Source organism: Procambarus clarkii, chromosome 22 (assembly GCF_040958095.1).
Source record: "Procambarus clarkii isolate CNS0578487 chromosome 22, FALCON_Pclarkii_2.0, whole genome shotgun sequence".
Classification (NCBI taxonomy): Eukaryota; Metazoa; Arthropoda; class Malacostraca; order Decapoda; family Cambaridae; genus Procambarus; species Procambarus clarkii.
The window spans coordinates 41,748,706-41,768,351 of record NC_091171.1 but is presented as its reverse complement, the minus strand read 5'-3'; the positions used below and the strand labels follow the sequence as shown (position 1 = coordinate 41,768,351).

General features: G+C 41.8%; 1 protein-coding gene across 1 annotated transcript in view; it reads right to left on the bottom strand.

Annotated features, from left to right (window-relative positions):
• Positions 1-2,288: 2,288 nt before the first annotated feature.
• The window catches only part of LOC123761327 (uncharacterized), a 39,612-nt gene continuing 22,254 nt past the window's right edge, over positions 2,289-19,646 (bottom strand). Inside the window, exons 7-12 of the mRNA XM_045747284.2 lie at positions 17,386-17,425; positions 15,493-15,636; positions 7,684-7,775; positions 7,205-7,382; positions 6,002-6,085; positions 2,289-4,943 (exon numbers count right to left, since the gene is read on the bottom strand). Of these exons, the coding sequence (XP_045603240.2) occupies positions 4,050-4,943; positions 6,002-6,085; positions 7,205-7,382; positions 7,684-7,775; positions 15,493-15,636; positions 17,386-17,425 (1,432 nt within the window). The 3' untranslated portion in view covers positions 2,289-4,049. The remainder of the gene's footprint in view (positions 4,944-6,001; positions 6,086-7,204; positions 7,383-7,683; positions 7,776-15,492; positions 15,637-17,385; positions 17,426-19,646) is intronic.

Below are 19,646 nucleotides of genomic sequence, written 5' to 3'. Positions count from 1 at the left end.
AGCTCCGGGGGAGCCGACAGGGCTCTTCCCCCCACCCCCAGAAAACCAGCATTGAATGTAATGAAACACCATTTTCTGGGTTTGGGTGAGACCCAGAGGCTCCCCAGAGGCTCCCCAGCAACCCTACCTCCCTCTGGTCGGCAGCGTGTTTGTACATCCAGCCTCAGAACTGCAGGATGGATAGCCAGCGTGAGGGTCTGGGGCTTCCCCTTCCGGGTGTGGGGGGAGGTTGCACAGACAACGGCATGGCGATGTGGTTACATCATGCTAGTTTTCATTTGGGGTGTTCTGTCCACTAGTTCGGCTTTCGGTAGCAATATTTTAACCAGAATAGGGGTTTGTTCTGGGTGCCTGACCCAGTCGATGGCAGACATATTATGCTTCCGCCCACAAGGGGCTTTCTATAGGCCAATGCTCCTCGTGTCTCTGAGGGGGGCCAGGTTCTGGCTCGTGGTCCCTGGTAGGCCTAGAACTCAATGCACATTGACTGATGCCAAAGTCTAATATATCCTCATCAGCCTGAATAGCTCCGGGTCTGCCTAGAAAACGGAGTTTCAATACATTCAACGTTGGTTTTATACCTTAATGAAGTGTTTTAAATATAATTTTGTTATACTGTTCAGTAATCCACATGCCTCATATTCCTCAAATAGTCCCTCCTGACTATCCCCCAACACCACCCACCCTGATGCCTCCCATTCCCCACGCCTCCAGCAACTTCTGTACAGGATTAATACGGTATGGCCTGATGCCATTCCCGGTTATCTAGATTTCTGTCCAGATATGGCAGACCAAAATTGGGACTATTTTAACCAGATAACTCAAAGGTGACACTAAACAGGCTCTGGATAAATGAACTCATATAGTATCATTGAGTCTGAATAATAGGGGTTACAATAAAATACTGTCTATGGGGGTAAAAGAAAAATGTATTTTAAAATTACCATAAGTAGGAATATAGAAACGCCCGTCACGGACATTAAGAATTTTATAATGTAAAAATATAGATTTCCATAAATCAATAAATTTAACAAAGATAAAAATCAGCATTAAGGTATATGCACTTAACTCTTTACTAATGGCACTGTATCAAGCAAACTTTAAGCACACTTGATATGATATTAAGTATTAAACAGATGTATTGACATAATTATCAATCACAAAAGAAGCATGTCCTACATATGCAGTATCTTGTTACAAAAACATGAAAATTAATGGTATAAAAATAACACAGACCTTATCCTATTCACAAGAAATATTCAAATTGATCACTGACTATATGTGCTACTCATATTTATACTATATCTCTGCTTAAATGGTTTTAACGCTTTAGCATTCCTACCTGTTGGCACATTCCCGACAACAAACGTTCCAAGCATCTTAGGATCCCACTCACTCGGCAAGACCTAAAGTGGTTGGGAATCGTTCTTTTCTGTCCTATCCCAAATCCATATACCGTACTCATATCCCTTCCTAGTGCTTTATAGTCGTAATGGCTAGGGGGCTTTCTTCTGATAAATACCTATTACTGAAAGTTTTCTCAGTTTTTCGGTTATTACTATAAACTTGGTATTAAATGTTTGCAAATGAACTTGCTAGCATATAGATGCAAAACAAAATGGGATTTAATAATTGAATTTGCATCACAGTGCTGAATATGCAAATTTGTATGATTTCAACATTCCTCATAAATTAAGTGAATTTCAGGAATTTTTAGATGATTGATACATTTTAGCATTACTAGAACGTTTACTGTCAGAGTACGGACTCTTTAGTGTATTCGGAATGCTGGTGTTAAAACATCTCTCTAATAAATTGCAATAGACCATACAGTTTGAACAGAGATCAAACTGTGACTTGAAGCAAGCACTGCAGCACAAACACACAGTACTGTAACTATGAAAAGAATTGGCTAAACCAAGATATAATTATACTGTATAACACAATTTGTATGTTTTGGCATCAACAGCAAAATTGTGATTCCTATTTCTGTACTGTACAATCTACTTGATCGATATTTGGCACAAAATGCTTGATACAAGTATTGGTGTAGGTGGTAGGAATGGGGCTGGTAGTAGGAATGGTGGTGGGACTGGTGCCTGAGGTGGGAATGGTGCTGGTGGTAAGAATGATGCCGGTGGTGGGAATGATGCCAGTGGTGGGAATGATGTTGGTGGTGGGAATGGCTGGTGGTGGTGGGAATGATGTTAGTGGTGGGAATGATCTGGTGGTGGGAATGGCTGGTGGTGTTGGAAATGAGGCTGGTGGTAGGAATGAGGCTGGTGGTAGGAATGATGGTGGTGGTGGGAATGGTGATGGTGATAGAAATGGTGCTGGTGGTGGGAATGATGGTGGTGGTGGGAATGATGGTGGTGGTGAGAATGGTGCTGATGGTGGGAATGATGGTGGTGGTGGGAATGGTGCTGGTGGTGGGAATGGTGCTGGTGGTGGGAATGGTGCTGGTGGTGGGAATGGTGCTGGTGGTGGGAATGGTGCTGGTGGTGGGAATGGTGCTGGTGGTGGGAATGGTGCTGGTGGTGGGAATGGTGCTGGTGGTGGGAATGATGCTGGTGGTGGGAATGGTGCTGGTGGTGGGAATGGTGCTGGTGGTGGGAATGGTGCTGGTGGTGGGAATGATGCTGGTGGTGGGAATGGTGCTGGTGGTGGGAATGGTGCTGGTGGTGGGAATGATGCTGGTGGTGGGAATGGTGCTGGTGGTGGGAATGATGCTGGTGGTGGGAATGATGCTGGTGGTGGGAATGGTGCTGGTGGTGGGAATGGTGCTGGTGGTGGGAATGATGCTGGTGGTGGGAATGATGCTGGTGGTGGGAATGATGCTGGTGGTGGGAATGGTGCTGGTGGTGGGAATGGTGCTGGTGGTGGGAATGATGCTGGTGGTGGGAATGGTGCTGGTGGTGGGAATGGTGCTGGTGGTAAGAATGAATGAATGGTAGAAAAATTGCCATCTACTGTACACAAAGGTTTAAATATAATTTACAATAAAAAATACTTATATGTCGTACCTTATAGCCAGAATGCACTACTCAGCCTAGTATGCAAGGCTGAGTAGTGTTCTTCTTATGTTTTTCTTCACTGTTCAAGAGTGAAGAAAAATGTAAGAAATACTGTGAAGATTCGTGTTAGAATTATTAATCGTATCCTTTCAGTCATATTCAACAACATATGTTTACAAGAAAGACTGCTACTAAAATAAATAAATAAATAAATAATTATATATAATATATATAATATATATAATATATATAATATATATAATATATATATATATATATATATATATATATATATATATATATATATATATATATATATATACAGTATATATATATATACATACATACACACACACACACACGAGTGAATGGCTTTCAAGATTACATACCTGTACCATAAAGCATAGAATTATATTGTTTTTCATGAAAGTACTGTACATGTGAAACTGATAGTAAAATGAAAAAAATATAAATAGTTAACAGAAGTGCACTGTATTGAGAAACACCTAAATCTGCCAGTTATAATATGACAACAATAGATTGTTCCTTAGTGCTCAATACATAAATTTGAAGTCAAAAGCAATGATTATGTTAAAGTGTGCATTCCTTATTTACAACATATATTACATAATTATTTTCCAATCTGCTGTAACTTAAAAATTCTGTCATGTTAAAAGATAATGAGTTTCTAAAAATAATAAAGATGACATCATAAATGCTATACATGTGTGTATATGTATAAAAGAGAGTCGATAATAACCAGAAGATCAACCAAAATAACAGGCTACAGTGTGTCCGTTTTACTACTAAAGTGTATTAATATAGTGCTTGGCCCCCATAATAATAAGTTATTATATTTTGAAAATATTATAAATAATTATTTACCATTTCAAAGGTTATATTATTTAAATAATTTGTTATAATATAGCAGTTCAACATACAATGAAGTATTTTTAAAATCACTGGAACATTATTACTACAGTATTTATTTACTATTAGGCCTTTCAGTTTTTATTTTAACAAAAGGAAATTTTGTTAAAATATAGGATATTTTAAAGGTGGATATTCTGTGGAGGGATACATATTCTCAAAAATATCATATCCAAAGTAATATTCTAACATATGTCGATATGAACTAAAAAATCTTCTCCTGCACTCTGTACTTAACCTTGAAACATCTGTATAGATACATCTCTCGTAATTATCATTTAATCGCTTCAAGCAATCCTTAAGCATGGGCTCCTCTTCATTATTAAGTTGAAGTTCTCTAGATAATATTTTCCACTGTTTCAGTTTATCTATCTTTGATATCAAATCTTCTTCTGGTTTAGGCATGAACTGCCTAATGAAATCATTTAAAGTTACAATGGAAGATAAATTTTTAATTTCTTTATTTCGACCCATCATCTCTGTTTCCATTTTAGCCCTTTTATTATCACTTAAAATTTGTTTTGAAATACATGATGATTCTTTAATGATATTAGGACACTGCACATGTTCTATTTGTTTTTGGCGGGAATATACTGAACTAGTAGAAGCATTTTTATCTACATTAGAAAGTGCATTTTCCTCTGAATTTGCAGATGCATTTCTATACGGACCAGGAAATTCACTTATATATGGACCAGATATTTCCCTTATATATGGACCAGGTATTTCACTTATATATGAACCAGGTATTTCACTTGTATATGGACCAGGTATTTCACTTTTATATGGACCAGGAAAAACATTTTTATGTGTACCAGACAATGCACTTTTACATGGACCATGAAGTGGCTCTTCCTCTGAATCTGCAGATGAATTTTTATTTGAACTTGTAAAGATCTTTCTCTTTAGGCCCTGGTAAACATTTTCCCCCACATAATTGGACAAAGTTTTCTTCAAAGGTTGAGGGATAAGTGGAGCTTCAATGATTTGCTTTTTATTCTAAGAAAAGAGATGAATACTTATTAATATCACACATTTATATAGAATATTAGTTATGTCTGCAAGAAATTACATACTTTATTCTCACTTACAAACCATGATACTGCATATGTTCACACTCTCCTACTCTTGTTGTTCCTCTTCCACTCCTCACAGATAGTTCTCATTTTCACTTCCAAATAATTCAATATAAAAAGAACAATTTATCAAAATCCTCAAGGAATGAGAGGGAAATGACCACGTGGCCTGGATATATCCCAAATTAAAGATACAGGATCACCCACAAAAAGTCTGAATAAAAAAAAAAGGTAAAAAAAAAGTAAAAAAAAAAAATAAAAAATAAAAAAATAAATAAAAATATGAACTGAATTGTAAACTTCATATAGTCTGAGTAGAAGTACAGTTAAACATACATACCTGTACAATACATTATTATTACCCCACTTTCATGGGAGTTGGGAGACATCAGTCAAGAAAAAGAAATTAAACACATCATCTCAATCAAAAGGTTCGTGGTTTTATTTCTGTGCTGTACGAGATGTTTGGGCATGTTTCCTTGAACCTATTTCACACAGCAGTAAATATGTACCTGGCAGTTAGGCAACTGTTGTAGAGCATACTGGAAAAGGTCAGTTAGCCTAGGGAGACCGCTAGGAACCTAACATGCTTCGTGTACCCAATACATAAACAAACACCGCCACATTCCAATAATCATCTACAGCAGCATCCACTCTGTCATAAGACCCTGTGTTCGGTGATCCTTGTTAATTGTGCAATACAGTACAGTACATGAATATTTTTATCAATAACACATCCAACACTTCAATACCATAACTTTAATCCACATTCAATTTTTACATTCTTCTCACACACACACACATTAATATTGGGGGGGGGGGGGGGGGGGTGTTTTGGGAAAATATAAAAAAATATTGGGGGGGGAAAAAAAAGGCAATCTACTGCAGACACATCAGATGTACAGTGATTCTACTGAAAAGTGCTCAGTCCATATCCTAATTACATGAAATTAAGTAAATGGTAAAAATAAAAGAACTTACTAAGAATTTGTCTGCAAGTATTTGATCACTGACATCCTGCTTTTCTCTCCATGCTGAAAACTCGGCAACATACTTTTCCTGTCTCTGAAGATGAACGCTATATGAGCACATGCATTCACCTGATTAAAGCTACTTGATTTAAAAATTTTCTTTAGTTAAATAGAATAACATTCAAAAGCTAACCCTTTACAACAGGTTTAACCAGTATATAAATGTATTATATAAAAAGTGGGAAATCTTAAATCTATATAAATAAAAATTTAAATGTTCGTTTGTTCAAAATCTTACATCTCAGAAAGGTCTTCACCAACTGCTTTGAAATTTTAACACAACATTCCATTCAAATGCGTGCGTGCTTTTATATACCTACTACTGTATAATGATGTTATACCTATGACAGGTAAAACTTTTTTTTTAACTGTTTTTCATGTGAGGGAAATCTCCAAAAGTGATTCACCGATTGCTTTGAAAATTTGACACACCTTTGCATTCGAATACACACGTGTTTTTATATACCTACTACAGTATATAGACATCACACCTGTGACAGGTAAAAAATGTTTTTTAAACAGTGTTTTTAATGTGAGGGAATGGTGGGGAGGACGAGGGGACATCGGGAAGGGGGGAGGGGGGGATGGTGGGGAGGACGAGGGGACATCGGGAAGGGGGGAGGGGGGGGATGGTGGGGAAGACGAGGGGACGGGAGGGGGGATGGTGGGGAGGACGAGGGGACAGGGGAGGGGGGGAATGATGGGGTGAACAAGGGGACGGGAAATGGTGGGGAGGACGAAGGGACAGGGGAGAGGGGGAATGGCGGGGAAGACGAGGGAATGGGAAGGGGGGGAATAATGAGGTGAACAAGGGGACGGGAAATGGTGGGGGAGGGTCGGGAGTTCTAGAGTCGGCAAGCCAGACAATTTCTATATCTCTACAGATAATGGAACAAAAAATATTGTATACACACAAGCATTGTGAAATTAAACATATTAGAAACATGCGCTTAAAATTTTCTTTCTTTTCCATTTAACCAGACTGAGCCACAAAAATGCGTGGCCGGGTACAGCTAGTTGGTAATAAATTTTGAAAAGGATCTATAATACAGTATCCTCCATTATTTTAATACCACTCTTAAGTAAATATTTTATTAAATGACACTACTGTATTTAAGATATTTTTTTATCTGACAATATAAAAACTACAAACCTCCTTAGATATTCTTCTGTACATCTCCTTCTCATCAGGAGATAATTTTCTGAAGTCCTCAGAGGCATAAAACTGTCGCAGCATTGCCTGGACATTATTATACTTGCCTTTCTTGAGCATTTCATAATAGTAACACAAGAAAGCCGTTCTTGGTGGGCGAGATGGCATTCCAATGTACCTGATGGTCAATGAAGTATTTGAAAATGTACTATAAAATAAATTAAAATTATTAATACATGTACTGAATGGATATGGTACACTGAAATTGATAAGAGTGCTGAGATAAGAGGGCCTATATATACATATATACAGTAATGTAATTCCTATTATTAGACAAGCATTATTTTTATTTAATTATACCCAAATAGGTTATGTGATCACTTTTTTTTCCTATTTTACACTACCAGGTATAGTACAGTATATTACAAAAGTTAAATGATGATAGTAGAAGTTAAATTTCATATAATTTTAACACTTACCTCAGGTACATTTCACTCTCTTCTTTACTGGGTCCTCTTCTTATATTACAAATCCACTCAGGATGTCTTTCACGATACTTGGAAGCTTCAAGCTGGAAAAAATGAATAACATATCCAGATATGGTACTGATATACATGTACTATACAGTATAAATTGGCACTACATCTTTTAATGTACAGTGGGGCCTCAACTTATGAATTTAATCTGTTCCCAGAGATGGGTCGTAAATAAAAAATTTGCAAGTCGAAACAAATTTTCCGATAAGAAATAATGTAAATTGAATTAATTCGTTCCACACCCCCAAAAACATTAACTTAAAAATGCATTTTGTACCGAATAACACTCATTTTGAACTAGCTACAATACAGTACTGTATGTATATCTTACCTTGAATGAGGACTCTTGTTGGCGTATGTAAGACGGTGAGGAGGAGGGGAGGAGGAGAGGTGTTAGTGTTAGGAAGGGGAGTTCCCTTCCATTATAACATCAGGCAGTGATGACTTTTCTGGCGTACTCTCTCTCCTACGTTTTGCCTGCATACCACTAGGACCTGCTTGTGGCTCACTGCTTGTTTTCTCACTAAAAACCTGTCTAGCGACACTTGTTTTTACCTACATTGTAACACTTGTCTGACGTGAGACATCACATTGTCATTAAAAAGGTTAACAAAACGGCCTACTACAGCTTGATTTGGGTGACACTTTTCAGCAAAAACTTTGCAATTCTTCCCATACTGCACACATTTTTTTTCATAAATGAGGAAGGGACATCCTCCACTACATCAACAACCCTCATACCATTTTCATGTTTACAAATGATCTCTTGTTTTTCCTCTATGGTCATCCTCACGTGTGTTTTCTTAGGTTGAACCTTACCACTGACTTTCTTGGGACCCCATGGCATGATATATAACAATTACTTTTATGTTCAAAAAACAAAAAAGCACAAAATAATGAAATTCTTTACAAGCACGATCGTCACTAAGCGAGCGGCTCTGGTAAACTGAGGTGGGATCGGCCGTGCCACCAGGAAACCACGTGGTCGACCCATACGCATATCAACAAAGTCACTAGTCGAGGCAAAGGTCGTAAGTCGAGTCGCATTTTCCGACGAAATTTACATTGTAACTCAAAAAATTTGTAAGTAGGAGCAGTCATAAGTCGAGGTGCCACTGTAGTTTAGTTTTTACATCTTTAATGTAAACACGGTAAAAGATCTTTCTATCCAGAGTTACCGTTAATCCCATCAATTAAGTTTACAGTTGCAGTAGAGCAGGGCTAATGAATATCACTCTTGGATACAATGATACATAAAATAGGAAGAACTTTTAAGGTTAATTATGTACAGAAAACCTGATGATGCATGTTTTTACATGTATTATTATGCTAACCATCACAAAAGGGTGAACCAACCAGTGTTACTGTCCATGTTTCTTAGGGCACATCATATTTTAAGTTCCCAGTTTGTTGATGAGGAACTATGGAGCCCAGGGTCGCCAAGGCCACCTCTATGTGGCCTTGGGTCGACTTCTAGGCTGTTGGTTTCTTTGTTGTGATACCTGCTGTGCTCCCTCCTCCCTGGTTTGTGCCCATTTCTTTCTTCTCTGTGGGTAGTTAGCTTTAGGGAGCCACAAGAAGCTCCCCCCAGGAAAATAAGTGTTGAATGTAATGAAAGCCGGCATGAGAGGTCTGGGACTTTCCCTTCCGGGAAGCGGGGAGCTGTGCAGACAGCGGCGCGGTGACGTGTGACGTCATACTAGTTTGCTTGTTTTCTGTTGGGGAGTTCTATCCACTAGCTCAGCTTTTGGTAGCAATTTTAATCAGAATAAGGGTTTGTTTTGGAATGCTTACCTTTCTGGATGCTTCACCCGGTCAATGGCAGACATAGAATGCTTCCAACCACACGGGGGTTTCTATAGGCCATTGCTCCCCTTGCCTCTCTGAGAGGGCCAGGTTCTGGCCGTAGTCCCCAGTAGGCCCTAGAACTCCATACACATGACTGTTGCCAAAGTCTAACATAAGCATATCAGTCTGGTAAAGCTCCGGGGAGCCTCCGGGTCTCACCCAGAAAATGGCGTTTCATTACATTCAACGCTGGTTTTTTGAGCCTGCAGGTCTCGAAGGCAGCCAGATGTGGTTTGTTTTGACTCGCTGACTTTCTGGATGCCTTCCTCGGTGGTGGCATAAATAATTGAATATATAAATGCCACAGGTCCCTTCACCTCTGTGAGAAAGGGCCCAATGCCAGAACTAAGTTCTGGCATTGGGTTCCTGGTAAGCCAGAGAACTCTGCAACTGATGGCACCTGCATCAAAGATGGTAGCTTCAGGGAGCCACCAGGGCTCGCCCAGAAATTGGCATTTCATTACATTAACACTTTTTTCTGTGGGAAGCCCCTACGGCTCCCTGGAGTTATCAGGCTGATATGTGTTGTATTATTAATCTGGGGCATGAGTCAATTGGAGTTCAGCCTACCAGGGACCATTAGACAGAACCTGGGTCCCCCCTTGCAGAGGCAAAGGGAGTAATGGCCTATGGAAACCCCATGTGGTTGGGGGCATTCCATGTCTGCCACTGACTGGGGTTGGCACCCAGAAAGGTAAGCATAAGAAAACAAACTCCACTAGGTAAGAAAATGCTACTGAAAACCAAACAGGGAGTCAGAACTTATCCTACAACTTAAGGAAACAAGCAAATATCACACCTCACTGCCTGTCTGGGCAGCAGCCCCCCTTCCCCCTGCCAGCAACCCAAGCCATTCAGTTTGTTGGCTGATGTTGTCTGGGGCAGATGTTGATTCTGGCCTCAGATTCCAGTACAGTTGTGTGCCTTAGTGGTGTGTTTCTGCTGTGTGAGGCATGGTAGCTAGGTGTACTTTGAATAATACTGGGGCTGCATGCATTTAGGGTTCTCTTCCTTGGATGCCCTGTTAAGTACAACCCTTGGGTTCTATGGGTTGCCTTCCATAGAACTTTCGAGAACTGCTTCTGTAGGGATCTTTGCCGCTTGGCTCTTACCCTGCCCTTGGGACCAGCTGGGGTTTTCGTGGCTTTTGTTTGGCCTTGGGTTGGAAGTGGTATCATTTGCTGGTACTGAGTAGCTCGCCTACCTACACGGTGGCTGGTTTCTGTTCCTTTTGGAGACGTTTTCCTTTTACTGGGTTTTTCTTATATTTTTGTTTTCTTGCATGGAGGGGTGTCTGCCTGGTTTGGCTATTGGTCCATTTCTTTTATTTGGGAGGCCATGTGACAATCTAGGCCGTGTCACAGGATTGGACACGTCGCAGGGGTTCAGCCTTAGCAGATTCCCTTGTTAGTTTGGGCCCAGCCAGTTTTGCAGTACCTTGCCTTAGCTTCCCTTAACAGTCAGCCTGTGGGCCCTGGAAATCAACATTGGGGCTCATTAGACCTAAGGATGCATCTTCTGAGTTCCACCTCACCTCGTGTGAGTTTGAAAGTTGCTGTGTGCTCTTGTCTTAGGGTGACAGTCACTGTTTTTGCCTCCGTCGTGCTGCCTGTTGGGTCACCAACACCTCTGACCCGGAGTCTTGCGAATCGTGCTCTGTTTGCTTTCCAGTTTACGCATTCTGATGATATTGATATTCTAATTCAGGCAGCATCCACGTTGCATGCACGGTTTAAGTTGCTGCAGCGCACTAGGTTGGTTGCCTACCCAAATGCCCTAAGGCTGCCCCATTTTAGTTATAGGGACCTGAACCTGGGAGCGTTAGTCGTTTCGACTTTGGTACAGTCTTGCGTTCCCTGGTCCTTCCCCTGTTGTTCATCCTGTTCCCCCTTCCCTGCTTCCGGCTCCCAAACGTCTGAGGGTTTCAGAGTCGGGGCAGAGTTTAGTTGGTATTGAGACTAGGGCAGCTTTAGAGGCTGCCCCATTTGGGTTGGGGACGATGGCATTCGAACCGGTTCCTCCTGCCGAGGCTTCTCGGTCTCACCAGCAGGCCCCCCTTGTTTTCTGCATTTCCGCCTTGACTCAGTCCCGGGTCCTGATTTGGAGAATTCCGGGACTGGGGAGAAGTTGACTTAAAAGGGCTTGGGCCATATTTGACCTCACTTGGGTGCTGGTGCCCTCTTCGCAGGACTTGTTATTGCAGGGGAAGGGGTTTTCTTACACCCCCCCTTTCCCTGTGTGAGTATGATTTGGGGTCGGCTCCTCCCCGGGTTTGGTTCCGGGTTCCCTTGGGTTCCTCGGCTCTCTCTTTCCAGAGGTTTTTTGCCACTTGTATCTCATCAAAGGAGGTTCAGGAGTTGCTTGCTGCTTATCTCCTGCGAGACCCCGGATTTTTATTCTGTGATGGATCCTTCCTTGTTTGAATTCGGTTCTTCTTCCCCATTTTCACTTTCACTTTGATGTCCACAGGGCTTGGAAAAGATGGCAGGGAAAAGAAGGATGAGACGGTGAAATTCTTGGAAGAGGATCTGGATGTGGAGAGAGGAGGCTTGAAAGTTCGGTGGCCTTTCCACCTTGGGTTGGAGATGTGTTTTCGGTCATGGCTGAGTTCTTCTTAAACAGCAGAAGGCTAGTGGTGAGGTGGGAAGGTGTTGCCCTGGTTCAGTTTCTTCCCCATATTGGGTGCGTTTGGAGGTTCCGGAGTTTTCCGCAGCTGGCAGACTGCCTATTCTTTTCACTGGGGGCGTGGCATGGGTTCTGTCAGACCAACATGCTTGAGTGGTGAGAAAATTATACCGTTCTGCAGGTTTACCTGGGGGTGAGTTTGAGCACCTTAATGCGTGCTTGTTCACCCTTGTGATTCCACTGGATTGGCCTGGTGCAGCTGCACGTGCAGTTCCACCCTTTCGGCGTCTTTGGTTGCCAAGGATTTGTGCGCCCGTGGGCCTCAATTTTGCACTTCTTTTCCTTTTTCAAGCTGGTCTCGATCTGGCTTGAGGAGGATATGGGAGCGTTGAGTGCCGAGCCTTTATCTGGTGCGCTGGCCTTGGCGGCTAGGATTTCAACCCCACTGTTGAAACTGTTTGCGCCGATTCTCAAGGAGGCTGCGTTTGTTCTCTGCTTCTCGCCTCATGTGCCGTCAGACTTTGCTCACTCTCTCTTTGGAATCTGCTTGGGCCTGGCTCTTAGGTTATCGTCACCATTTTTTTTTTTACGGAGACTGCAGTCACACAGTTTCTGCAGGCGGCTTTTTCTAGTTGTCGTCCTATGTCGGACTTGTCGGTTCTCCGGGGTGGCTGTTCTCGGCCTTCTTAATTAAAAGGGTCGTGCCAGAGCTTGGGGGCTCCTCCTGTAAAGGTGGCCATTGGTGCCCGTTTCTGAGTTGACGTTGCCTTCAGAGCCGGCATCTTGGGATTCGAGTTTTTGCCTACCTCGACGAATAGTTGGTGTGGGCTCCCAGTCGGTCTGCTTGTCTGCTCACCAGGGGTGTGGTTCTTTCCCAGCTTGCTGGGTTCAGGTTCCTGGTGAAATGGAGGAAGTCCCATCTGGTTCCGCCCCAGGGGTCTTGTGTGGGACTCCTTGTCTTTGCCGGACCGCTTCTTTGTCTTTCCCTCCAGAGTCATTGCTGCGGCTGCAGTGCTGCCTTCAGCTGTTTCGGGGGAGGGACGGGGGAATCCGAGACACTCAGAGGTTACTCGAGCAGTTGTGCATAAGTCTGAACTTCGCCGTGCTGGTTTATCCACCGTGTAGGTTTGGCTTCGGCGTGGTCACAGTGTCTCCCAATATTTGTGTGGTGTCATTCCTCGACAGCGAGGCCGTCGCAGTAGATGCCTTTCAGTAGGACTGGTCGAGGAGCGGTTACCTGTACCTCTTTTCCCCGGTTCAGCTGTTGCTTTGGGTCCTGGCTTGTTGAGAGACTTACCAGGAGGAGAGTAGTCCTGTTGGCCCCTTGGTGGATGGCCCAGCCTTGGTTTCAAGCACGGCTTGCTCGGTGTCCAAACCCGCGATGTTTTCTGCGGCTCCGCTTTCAGCAGATCGGTCCAGTCAGGTACCTGGCTGATTCGGTCTTCTCTTCCACTCTTCGCGTCTGGTTTTTTTTCATGTGGGTCTATCACCATTTGTATGGTGATCAGGTGGCTTTGTTTATGGTGTTCCACCTGCTAGTTTCGTCTTGGTGACAGTACTGTATGAAATTTCCTGGCCTTCTTTCAGCCATTTTATCTCTCTTTGTAAGTTGTCTCCTGTTTCTGATTTGGTTGTCTTGTCTTTTCTTTCTTGGCTTTTTCAGGACGGTCATTTGATGCCAAATACTGTCGCCTCATATGGTGCGGCACTGGCGAAGCCGCCCTTGCTTGCATTTGGAGTGGATGTCCCTTCGGCCCCGTTTCATAAGCAGTTTTGTGCTTTGTTTCACCTCCGGCCTACTCATGCACCGCCTGAGCCGTCCTGGTCCTTGGACAAGGTGCTCTCTTTTCTATCTTCACCTCAGTTTGTGGTGGCCCCTTTAGTTCACGATTATTTTTCCAAAGCTCTCTTTCTGTTGGCATAGACCTCTTGGGGTCAAGTTGGTGAGCTTCATGTTCTCCTCTGGCAGGGGTTTCTGCTCTTTTGGTCCTGGTGGTAGGTTTGTTCGGTTGCAGCCTCCTTTTCTGGCGAAGAACGAGAAGAATGAGTTCTTCGGCCGCTTCAAAAGCAGCCAAAGAACGGCCGCTTTGCAAAGAAGTCCTTGGGTAATTGATACTTGGTTGGTCAGGCCGGGGATGCATCATGTTTTGTGTCCGGTTGCGGCTCTTCGTCGTTACTGGCACACCTGTTTATGGGGATACACTTTGGGTTAATCCGGTTTCCCTTGTTCCTTGTTCCAGGACACAGGGAACAATTGAGCTTTGGAACTCGGCTCAGCTGAGTTCCCCATCTGCAGGGTCATTGAATCTAACCAGCCTGTGGTCTCTCCTCATGCCCACAATGTTTGTAAGTTTGCTGCTTTTACTGCCCTCTCCGGCAATATGTCCTGAGTTGACATTCAGGTGCGGGAATTTTGGAGGCCGACCAGGGTCCTGGATGCACGTTATCTCGTCAACGTTCCTGGTCCTAGGCACCCATGTGTGGCTTTGGGTCGCAGGTTGCAGCCAGCTGTCTCGACTTGGAGTTGAGAAGCGAGTGCTGTCTGCCTCCCGGGTAAGTCACTCTTTCCTTCTCTTTGGTGATATAGCTCCAGTTAGCTGTAGGGCTCTTTCACAGAAAACCAGTGTTGAATGTAATGAAACACCATTTTCTGGGTGAGCCCTGGAGGTTCCCTGGCAACCCTCCCTCCCTCTGGTTGGCAGTTTCATTTCCTTTTTTGATGCTCAGCCTCTGACTGGCTTGCTTGGGAAGCTGGTGTGGGGAGTCTGGGGCTCTCCCTCTCCTCCCCATTCTGAGGGGGTAGTTGCATGGACAGACGGCGTGGCGGTGAGGTGTGACATTTAGTTGTTTCCTTACGTTGTAGGATGAGTTCTGTCTCCCTATTTGGTTTCATGGTCCCATTTTCTTATCAAATGGGGTTTATTTTGCTATGCCTACCTTTCTGGGTGCCGATGACAGTCATGGAATGCCCCCAACCACATGGGGGTTTCCATTAGCCATTGCTCCCTTTGCCTCGCTGATGGGGCCCAGGTTCTGGCTTGTGGTCTCTGGTAGGCTAAACTCCAATTGACTGATGCCCCAGACAAATATAACACATATCAGCCTGATAGCTCCAGGGGGAGCTGTAGGGGCTCACTCAGAAAATGGCATTTCATTAATGTACATTCATTGCTGTTTTTTTTTATCAAGATGCTCTTCATTTTATATGACATGTCTTATATACAAATTTTATACATGAGGGTCCACTCAAATTTATAATATTAAAAAATTAATGCTTACCTCATAAATGTAAAGATCCTGAGCTGATAAACTAATGTATTTTAGTTTTTTTGCTGGGCTAAGAGAGAAATATTTTGCTTTCATTAATTTCTTGAACTCCAAGTTTTTCATCTTATTCTTTGCACACTGATGATTATAAAATATCTGAAAAAATTTAAAATTATTTAATTAATATACTGTATAATCACAAACATTGTACATATTGTCACAAGAATCTCCCTAGAAAAGGAGATTGAGCCTATTCCATCATCACCTGTTCAACCATGTAACGTCTGCATCTTCAAGAATAGAGAATTAACAAGCAAGAACGACAACAACTATACGTCTAGACAAGAGTCAACCACTCCACCCCACCCCCCCCAGCACATATGGTGTCTCCAGGATCACGCCACTAGCTGGTGAACAAGCAACTTAATAGTTCGCACCTGCCGGCTTCCAATTATCGAGACAACAGGGCCACCTGGACGGTCACTTTCCTGTATATATAGAAGCCAGTCAGCCTCCACCAGTCGGAATATTCTCAGTGCTCAAACCTGCTGGAAATACTCTCACACTACCCTGTGTGGTGGTAGATTTACGCAGCCTAGTACTGTACCCAGTATTCAGTATTTTCAGCACCATTTATTTCTTGTTCTCTAACGTAACGTTAACTTGTCTGTTTGATTGTTTTTTTTCATTTTGCACACTGTAATAAAGCCAAGTCTTGGAGGAACTATTTTTATTTTTGTAATTTTGTTAAAGTTATTTTTTTCCAGTAAAGTATTTAAAATTTTCCATTCTTTGTACTTTATCCTGCAGTTGCTACACAGTGAAGCTGTCAACATAGCAGTTTTATTTGAATTTGTTTTACTTTTTTGTTTTATTTATATGTGCTTTGCATTCCATCTGCCCTAAGCCACTGCTCCTAGTCCTTTTACCATCACATTATACAATACAGTACTGCAGGCCTATTAAATACCACTTAATTCAATGGATAATTAAGGCATGAACAGTTCCCATGAGCCAGAGCCTAGGATTCTACCTCAGGATTTGTATCACTGTCAACATCCTTGTATCCCACCATGGTAAGGAACATTTAATATGGTCTTTTCACATATATTTAATTTAATTTTCATATATAAAGCTATGGAGCATAAAAATTAGGATTTTTTTTTTTAATGTCCAAGTGAATCCAGTACCCAATGTGAACTGCTAACTCATGGTGAGTAAACTCAGGAAATAGCAGAACATAAGCTATTGGCACCAGAACATAAGCTTGGCACCAAACAATAGAGGCTTAGCTTGAAAGTAGTCAGGCCAGATCAGGAGCATGCCCAACTGAAAATAACTGAAGCAACTAAATAATAATCAGTTGCATGAAAAGGCCACGGGCGATCAGGGATTGATGACGTTACGCACGAACTTACGGATCCCATTTTACTTTTTTCCCAAAAGTTTACTTTTTGTTAACATATCCATACTCTAGGAAAGGTTTTTGACACTTTAAAAAAAGTAAAGAATTTTTTTCCTGCCCACTGGGGGAGGGGGGGTTTGCGCCGTATTTGGAAGCTGAGAAGCCCAATGGTTAATCCTATGTTCCCTGGAATACGACCCGCAGAATCGTTTAACAACCAGGTACCCATTTTACTGTTGGGTTAAACAGAGGATACAGTTAAGGATTGGCGTCCAGTAAATCCTCCCCGGCCAGGATACAAACCCAGGACAATATACTATTTACTATTACCGGAAGATACAATTTGATGTAGTAGTTCATCAAGTACAATATCTGCAAATTATTAATTAAAATAAAATTGAAGGCAATAGTACATGCTTGCATAATTTCTTTTTAATTACCAATAAGTTGTATGTAGATAAAAAGCTCTCATAAAATATAAACATTAAAACAGTACTTACCTCAAATGGTGATTTTGGAATACAAGGTGGTTCATCATTTCTGGAATTAAAAATAAATACTCTAATAAATATTATTTACTACATTACTCATTTTCTTTATATCATAGACAGTGTCACTGTAATAAGTTCAAACTGGAACTTTAACCCTTAAACTGCACAAAACGTCATATGATGTGTGACATTGAGCTGGGTATTTAAAATTTTCTGAAACTTTTTCAAATGTTTTGTGCATAATCTACTAGGCAAATGCTCCAACTTTGTCTAAATGATACCAGTGTAACTTGAAAAACAAGAAAATAAAAAATAATTATAAAATTGAATATTGGAAACTTCAGATTTTGAAATCAGCTGCAAAAATATAAAATGCCACCAATTGTTCATTTGGTGTTATTATACTCTCAGAATAGCATATGATCTTCATTTTTATATATTTAGAATATAGGTTTTCAGTATAGTTTACTGTAAAAAAATTTCGGACAGTACGGATGTTCTACTGCTATAATATAGTGTACGTGTTCATTATACATAGGATTGGCACGAAAAAACAAATAAAATGTATTTGGAACTGTGTGCAAAAAAATTAACAAAAATATATTTGTGGCAACTCGCGCATCTTGACCCGAGCGCCCTACTGGCCCCGGGAGCGTATGTCGCATCAATCCGACCAGGGATTGACGACGTCACGTGCGAACTTATGGACCCCATAGCGGCCAAAGTAAGTACAATTTAAACTTTTTGTTAACATATCCATACTCAGGGAAGGGTTTTTGACACTTTCAAAAAAACACAGAATATTTTCCAGAGAATTTATTTACTGCGCACTGGGGGGAGGGGGTGCCATATTTGGAAGCCGAGCAGCCCAGTGGTTAAGGCCATAAGGCAGGCAGCTTAACTACTGTGCTGTGCCGAGTTTATTGTGAAATTCCCCCTGTGTGCATTAAATAAAGTGTTCCCAAAAAATTCTTTTTCTTCGTAAAATGATAAGTTCCCTTCCCTGAACATGTCTATGTAAAAATAAATACCAAATTCCACTTACTTTGGCTGTGGGGACTTGGACAAGGTGCGCCATGACGTCATCAGGGCCTGGTCGCCCGTGCGTGACTCGCCCAGACACGGTCGCGCAGGTCATTCAGGCACCGGGTGTTGCCACAAATATATTTTCAATTATTTGTTCTATGTATTTCCAATGCGGTTTTATTTGCTTTTTTATCGTATATGATGCATATTTGTGACCTTTACAATATATTTACAGTAGAACGTTCATAATGTTCCATCAAACTGTGATCCATGTGTCAGTAATGTGCCCACAATAAATGTTTATTGTAGCAATATTACGTGTTAAAAATTCACTAAAATTACAATATGTACAGTTTCACACACTATTTACACAGTAAAACACTGTATTACACAGTCAGTACTTCGGAAGTGTGTAATAATCAACGAAGTAGTCCATGGTACACAGCGTGACTTCGCTCTCATTGCACCAGGTACAGATAGATTTTCGCTTCCTGTTTCTTCGCTCTTTGTGCTTGCAAATAACGAACTCACGTACACCCTTGACATTAGTACCTGTAGGTGGTATGTAGCCAAGCTTGTAAAATGTAAGGTAGTCTTGAAAAGATTACAGGAAAAGATCAATTTGTAAGGAAGTCGTGAAAAGATTGCTTTGTAAGGTCCCACACAGGAAGAGATTCAGCCAGCTTCAAAGAGTGTCCATCAGTCTGTAAGAGATTCAGCAAGTCTCAACGGGTGTCATTCAGTCAAGAAAAAATTCAGCTATTCTTGAAAATATCAATGGAAAACACCACCATGGAAGCCGCTAACACTGTTCATCTATGCTACTTGTATCAAATGCATCATCACTGAATGCAGAAAACGATTCATCTATGTATCATCTAAATAAATTGGAGATTGCATAGCATAGGTGGGCAAAGAAGGCGCTCAGAGCTACAATTGAATACGCTCGCTGTATCGTCCTCATAGGTGCTGGATAACTTGCATCCGAGCCTTGTGTTAGGTCCTTATTGCGCATAGCTTCACCAATATTATGACCCTTATGTTCTTCAAACAATAAAGTTTGAATTTCACTGACAGCGCGCGATCTTTCAACACCACATCGGACAGGTGTTTGGGAGCCAGAGGCGCGTGCATCACCCATGATTGCTCACTCAGTACTAACCCAGCCAGCAGCCCTAGGGCATTCTGGGATTTTTTCCAAGATGGCTGCCTCTCACTGGAGGTCCTAAGAGTTCATTTCGTAC